The sequence below is a fragment of the Terrapene carolina genome, unplaced genomic scaffold, assembly GCF_002925995.2.
Source record: "Terrapene carolina triunguis isolate 2854851 unplaced genomic scaffold, T_m_triunguis-2.0 Scaffold175, whole genome shotgun sequence".
NCBI classification, from domain to species: domain Eukaryota; kingdom Metazoa; phylum Chordata; order Testudines; family Emydidae; genus Terrapene; species Terrapene triunguis.
In genome coordinates this window covers 2,770,872-2,778,365 of record NW_020664526.1, presented here as the reverse complement: position 1 = coordinate 2,778,365, position 7,494 = coordinate 2,770,872, and the positions used below count along the sequence as shown (strand labels likewise).

Sequence of the window (7,494 nt, the reverse complement as noted above, 5' to 3'; positions counted from 1 at the left end):
GGGTGCGGCAGGGGGTGTGGACAGGGGGTGGCTGTGGGCAGGGGGTGCGGGCAGGGGCTGCGGGCAGGGGGTGCAGGTTCTGACACGGGGCGAGCGGCTCTGAGCAGCCCGAGCAGCAGGACGCAGCCCAGGCCCAGCAGAGCAGCCGGGGACCCACCAGGCAGCAGCGGGAGCCCCAGGGCCAGAGGTCCCAGGAGCAGCAACAGGGCCAGGAGGCTGCCCACATGGCTCCCGCAGCGCAGCGCCCCCGGGTGGCCGGGAGGAGGAATTACACGCTTCCCGGCCAGAGCCCATCAAAGCTTCTCTCGCAGGGAAGCCAGTTAACAAGCGGTTCTAAAACAGCTTCAAAATTTAACAACCGGTTCGTGCGAACCGGCTCCAGCTCACCCCTGATTGCATCCTCTCGATGGCTCCCTCTCCATCAGTGGTTTTTCAACCTATTTACCATTGTGAGCTGCACATGCAGCTCTCTGTGTTATGTGGGCCGCATCCACCCAATATATATACTACCTGAATGGCTCTGAGGATGTCACATGGGCCACAGCTGTGTGCTGATTGGGCCGTGGATTGAGACCCACTGCTCTACACTGAGAGATGTCTTGTTTCCAGGCTCCATTGCAAAACCCCAGTGTAAGCAAGGTAATGCTGCTAATTGTCACCAGTGTAGCTTATCCTGGTTTCATGCAGAGATAAGCGACACCAGTTCAAGACACCATTGACCCTGTCTACAACGGGACTGTATTAGACCAGCTACACTGAAGACTGGAATCAGGGCAAAACCTTAGTATATGCTTTGCCCAGCTGGAAAAGCTGGATTCTAAAGGTCTTGGCTACAGTGGCAACAGACACAGATACTGCTAAACTAGTCATTATTCATAGCGGGTGGGATATTCCCGCCAACAGAGCCTCGAAGAGGAAATGTTACTTTATGGAAGCGCTTGTCCTGTTGCAGAATGGAAAGCGCACTGTCGCGTTGAGAGGCGAGGATGTTTCTCATGGAAATTACTGTATAACTGTAGTTAAGCTACATAAATCAGCCGTTGTATCCCGCAATTTGTAAGGCAGTTGTTAAAGAAAAAATAAACCACAGCCCTTCTGGTTTGTGTATCCAGGAATCCTTTAATGTTTTTCAACTTTACAGCTTGCCGTTTTGAACAGTTCACCAGCTCAGCTGACGGGATTCACGATGAAACCTGCCAGCTTGCAAATTGCATGAGCCCTAATTAGATCACGGCATCGGAATGTGATGTGTTTGGTCTTTGCAGAGGTGTGGCCATTCAAATGAGCAAAGGACTTTATGCGCCAATAAATAAAACCTTTTTTTGCTGGGGTGGGTGGGAGGGTTGCTATAAAGAATTTCTCCTGTTCCTATTTCCTTTTATGCATCAACCCCATTTGTAGCTCCTGTGCTTAAAACACAACAGCACAGGACCCAAAGAACAAAACGCAGCCAATAGGGCATGTACGATATTAGGCATTGTTTGACAAAGCTCCTGAATGAGTGTGAAAACACAGGCGTGTGATCCATGCCAGGTTAATGAATGTATTTCCCCCCCCCTCTCCCGCCAATCCTCTGTTTCAATGCCACAGCTTCATTTCCTGTACTTTAACCATTGCATTTTGCAAATACGGTGCAGTTGCACTGACTGGTTAAGTGAGGAAAGTCAGCGGAGAGGCAGACAATTCTGCCAAGATCAAGAGGGAGGAAAGCAGACGCAAAATGGGGTGCTAGCATCTCCTAACACAAAATCGGCTTTATTGTAAGATTTAACATATGTACAGATATATAGAGACAGAGGAGGATGAAAGCAGATAAATAAAAATGGCCTGAAAGCTAGAGTCTGAATAATGCCTTATTTTACATTGCCGAGGTTTGTCATGAGATTCTGATAGACTGTTACTGAACTAAAGGTGGAACTGCGTGTGATGGTGTACCCCATAAGGCTTCATGGGAATACTGTTATGAATGTATATATGATATAACTGGAATATATTTATGCTACATATGCCATGTAACATATCTATGTAAAGGTTATGATCTACTGAATACATTCCTCCTATTTGTATGCATGTATCATTTTTGTACTTGAAGTTAGGAATATTGGCTGTATAGTTGCTTGATTTCTAAGTAGCCTTTGTAAAGCATTTGGTCAGCTTCTTGAGAAAGGAATGTGCAAATTAAGTGCCCAGTCAAGAAGCACTTAAGAGACAATGGATCTTGGGAGGCTCCAATCCACATAAGAAGTCTAGATGAGGACGTTCAAGGTAGCAGGTAAGCCATGGCTGCTGCCTGTAAAAACTGAGTCATGCAGGGACATGTGACTTGCCCATGTGACTCCAAAACTTCATCTTGGAGCTGGAATTTGCATAGGAGAGAGGAGGGAGTCTCCACCCACAAGAGATAGTCTACTTAAACCCCTGGGAGACCCCTCCATTTTGTTTTCAGCTGGCTAAAAAGATACCCTCTCCACCCCCAAGGATACCTGAAAGAGACTGGAACAAAGGACAGTAACTACAGGGGGTGTGAGTGATTGCTGGACCCAGACTAGAAGGAGACTAGTCTGTAAAAGGAAGCTTACTGGAACTGGTGAGGTTTTATTTGTATTCAGTTTTCTTAGTCATAGACTTGCATGTTCTATTTTATTTTACTTGGTAATTCACTTTGTTCTGTCTGTTACTACTTGGAACCACTTAAATCCTACTTTCTGTATTTAATAAAATCATTTTTTACTTATTAATTAACCCAGAGTATGCATTAATACCTGGGGGGCGGGGAAACAGCTGTGCATATCTATCAGTGTTATAGAGGGCGAACAATTTATGAGTATAACAATTTATACAGGGTAAAACGGATTTATTTGGGGTTTGGACCCCGCTGGGAGTTGGGCATCTGAGTGTTAAAGACAGGAACACTTCTGTAAGCTGCTTTCAGTTAACTCTGCAGCTTTGGGGCACGTGGTTCAGACCCTGGGTCTGTGTTGGAGCAGACTGGCATGTCTGGCTCAACAAGACAGGGTGCTGGAGTCCCAGGCTGGCAGGGAAAGCAGGGGCAGAAGTAGTCTTGGCACATCAGTTGGCAGTTCCCAAGGGGGTTTCTGTGATCCAACCCGTCACACTGCACATAGCAGAGGATGTGTTTATAGTCAAGGTGGTACTGTACTGTGGCTTTAAAAAACACCAGGCCACTGGTTTAAATCTGCATCATTCTATTGACTTGAACTGAGTTGCCTTACACCAGCTGAGGATCTGGGTCACTGGGTTATGCCTGATGTCAGCTCAGTGGTGAGACATATACAATTGGTCATTTAATTTTTTTTCAGGGTGCTGTGATGACATGGTTGTGGCTAGAAGTTGGTTTCTAACATAGAGATAATTATTTACAGTTGGCTATACTTATTTCTTGAAACAGCCTCGCCTTATGCCAACCTAAAGAGAACTCAAGATCTCAGCTTGGACTATACTAGTGAGAATGGAAATGACTTCTAAAGGGTCATGAAGGGAATCTGAGACTTTAAGTAGCTTCTATAGGAATTATACTAAAAATGAGGCAGTAGGTGCGGAGAAGTCACATTGGTTCATTTCAGCTAGCATGTCCAAGAGTATAAGAACAGTAGGTTGAGGATACAAATACCATTAGTTGGTCACAACTACAGCTAGTTGGAAATTTTTCATCAAAATTTGTTTCCTCCCCCCCCAAAATGCAAATTTTGTCAAATTAGAATGTTTTGAAAAACATGTCGATTTTGATGAATTTTCTCCACACCCCAAGAAGCATTTTAATAAGGTTGAAACATCCAATTTTGACATATTGGGACTAGAACATTTTCATTTTTCAGTTCAAGAAGACTTTTCCAAAAAATTTTTTTTATCTAAAAACATTTGAAAGTTTTGAGATCGAAATGGGAATGAAAGGTTTCAGTTTTATTGAAATGAAACGTTTTGATTGACCCCCAAACTTTGTTTGGAATTTGGTTTCACTGGAGATAAAATATTTTGTTTTCGTTCCATTTCAGAAAGGAAAAAATGCCCAAAAGTACAGAATTTCCTGTGACGTGGTAACTCTGGGTTCTGCCCACTGCTATTGCAATTACCATGTTAGGTGACTGCAGGACGTATCTCCAGAGGTTCCCTGCCTCCGCTCATGACCGAAGCCTAATGCAATGGCATGTTACTCACACGAGGATTCACATGGATCATTCTTAAACTAAATGTTATTTTAAAATACTGAGGTGGCCTCCAACCCTCTTTTAGGAAGCTTCCCTCGCTCCTGCCCATAGGGGGAGAGGGATGAACGGACAGAACTTGGACAACTGTGGAGTGACCTTTGCAAACGTCTAGCAGCACATTTTTAAAGTGTTGGGCTGGGTTTTAGCCACGTGACCCCCATTCGAGGCAGTGGGGAGCGGGCACTTCAAATCCACTGCAAACTCTTGAATACTGATGGGTCCAATCACTGACTTCTCTACACCAACCCAAGAGGAAAGCAACTCACTCCACTGACGCCACCAGAATTATCACAGAATCATAGAATATCAGGGTTGGAAGGGACCTCTCAGGAGGTCATCTAGTCCAACCCCCTGCTCAAAGCAGGACCAATCCCCAACTAAATCATCCCAGCCAGGGCTTTGTCAAGCCTGACCTTAAAAACCTCTAAGGAAGGAGATTCCACCACCTCCCTAGGTAACCCATTCCAGTGCTTCACCACCCTCCTAGTGAAATAGTTTTCCCTAATATCCAACCTAAACCTCCCCCAGCATGTATCTGGCCCACTGAGTTAACTCTCACAGCTACCAGCCTTGACAACACTGCTTTCAAATGCAGACAGATGCCCTGGTTTCACAACAATGGAGACTTGCGGAAGAGACATAGTGGGTGTGTGGTGTGACAGTTGGGGCTGCTTTGCCAGACACTGTGGGCTGGAAATCCCTGTCAGGAACAGGCAGCAAGATTCTTATTGGGACTTGGTTGCTTGAGTAGCGAGGTGGAGCCGGAGCTTTGTAAGCACAACTCGGCAGGATTTCCCTGTCCCACGGGACTGCCTCCTCCTCTCTGTCCAGCCCTTTGGAGAATGTGTTGAGGGAAATAAAGGTGAAGCTCTGAGCTGAGGCCGGGAATTGTTAGTAAAATTGCAGTGTCGGGAGGCTCCATCTTCTTCAGGGTCGATGGGTCATCACAGGCTTCTGCAAGGCACCAAGACACTGAACTGAAAACCTCAGGGCTACAGGATCAAACACACGAATCTCATTCACCCTGGGACTCGCGCTGTTTGCTTCCCGTTTCCCTTCTCCCAACAAGCTGCGTGACTCTCCTCCTGCAATCTCCACTCGCTGTGGGCTGCCCTCGCTGCCCCTTCCAGAGCAGGAGATGAAGCCACCAGCACGTCTCCCTGGGGAGACGTACCCCTGGAAGATCCAACTGCCTCCTTTCATCATGCCCATGTCAGTCTCGTGCGTGCTGCTGACCTAGTCACATGCCTTGAGATCAGCTCTGCACTCAACAGCTCCATTTCTTGCCTAGCGGGCTTCAGTGACCGCACACTGGCTAAGGGTGGGCAGGCTGAACCACACCACAGAGGAGTGGTTGCTGGTCTCTGGGCACCATTGGTGTCTCAGAGGTTTCAGCAGTGGAGCCCCATGGAGGCACCAGGAATATCTTGACCAACATTAGAGGGGTGAAATACAGTTTGCTAAGACTTCTGTGCTAATTTATTGATGTAGCAAAATGCCCAGACCCTGTATGGCCGATCAGCAAGAACTCTAAGCAACCCTCCACTCCTTTCAACCCCCAGTGTGTGGGGGGGCATCTGGCACTAAGGAGCAGGACCGGACCCACAGCTGCAGGAATGGCCTCTTTGCATACCCCACACTCAGGTAAAGCCCTGAGCTGAGCCAGCCCAGAGACTGGCAGCCCTAATCGGCTTCCTGCCTCTGCAGGTTGAATGAAACCCCTCCAATCACGTGTCGGGTCAATAAGTGAGAGTCTGGAAGGTTACCGCGAAGACGCGATCTGCTTTCCTGTTCTTCCCGTTGGGGTTCCTCTGTGTCAAAGAGCCTCGGTAAATGGAGTTTCGATCAAAGGATTCGTCGCCGTCTTTACAAAAATAAAAGATAAAATAGCTTACGTTGGTGGTGTTGATCTAAGATCACGCCTGGGTGACAAGAAATGCACCTGGCTCTTTTGAAATAGCTTCCTTGCCCTGCTCCGGGCCTGAGTCTCCTCTGACTCACAGCAGTTTTACACAGGTGTGTAATCAGTGAGTTACTCCCGATTGACACTACTGTAAACCAGAAGAGAATTAGACCCTTCATATTCGAGGCGAACAGCGCGTGAGCCAGGTCATATTCCACCTCAGTCAGAGGTGTCAATTACTCACTGAGCCACTGTTGTTATTTCCATTCATAATTCAGTATCAACATTTCCTGAATGTGCCTGAACAATTCAACCAACGGCCTCCTGGTTATTCAGCCAGCTGCTCGCCTCCGCGTACTCATGATTCTAGCAGTGACTCCTGATTTATATTTATACGTCCCCCCTCTTCCCGTTCAGGGAAACAGGAGGAATCCACCTTGGAGAAGATCTGAGAGGCAGCTTCACAGAATCTATTACAGTAGCGTGTCCAGTTACCCTGGAAGTGGCTTGATAATTTCTCAGAACAGGTTCTTGGCCAGCATAGACAAGGGGTGTTCAGGGTGCAGGTGAGAGCACCATGTGGCTGTCTTACAGCTGGACAGTACTGTCTGCATGTGGAAATGTAACTCCCAGCTAAAGGCCTGGTTCTCCTTGACTTTGCATCTGTGTAGTCTTTACGCCAGTGGGTTCTCTTTTGACCTGGTCCCATGACTGCGGTGGGACCAGATCAAACTCAGTGAGATAGTCGGAGAAATAACAGCAACTCTTGACTTGTGCTCAAATTAGTCCAGTCACCGTCACTGCTGCTGTTCAGAGTAGACACCAGGGCACCTAGGCACCATGGCAGGTGCATTAGAAAGATAAGGGGCTAGATCCTCTGTCCCTCCCATGCCCCCTGCAGCACAGATGGGACTGTTGTAAGGCAGCAGCTGGGGATTCTCCTAGCAGAGGGATCCTCAGCTGGCCTGGGGGGTTGTGCTGGGGCAGGGCTGTGGTTCCTTGGGAGCCATCCTCCACCAGCACCAGCGGGAGGTGCACATACTGGCCACCCGCGCACCGCAGATGGGGAAGGAGAATTCGCCTGGCAGAGGAACAGCACCGGGCGCTGTAAGTGGCTCTCCATTGCTCCTCTCTCAGAGGCCCTGCGGAGGTGCTTGCCGGGGCTGGAGGCCGGAGGAGAGGTTTTGGGCTGGATGGGGAGTGGATTAGCTGCTATGGCCATTCTGGGCTGTGAACAGCTCTTAGGCAGTCCTTGGGAGGCTGCTGGAGCTTAGAGCAGATCCCTGCAGCAGCCCAGAAATAAGCTGGTTTTAAGCCCCTTGTGTGCCAGCTTTGCCCATCCACTCCCTGGGGTGCATCTTTTGC

The 7,494-nt window shown here is 48.1% G+C and overlaps 1 protein-coding gene across 1 annotated transcript in view; it reads right to left on the bottom strand.

Moving 5' to 3' along the window:
* Positions 1–5,127: 5,127 nt before the first annotated feature.
* Positions 5,128–7,494, bottom strand: part of LOC112107635 (melanophilin-like) — a 63,392-nt gene continuing 61,025 nt past the window's right edge. The window contains exons 15-16 of the mRNA XM_026654000.1: positions 5,993–6,090; positions 5,128–5,180 (exon numbers count right to left, since the gene is read on the bottom strand). Coding sequence (XP_026509785.1) covers positions 5,154–5,180; positions 5,993–6,090 — 125 coding nt within the window. The 3' untranslated portion in view covers positions 5,128–5,153. The remainder of the gene's footprint in view (positions 5,181–5,992; positions 6,091–7,494) is intronic.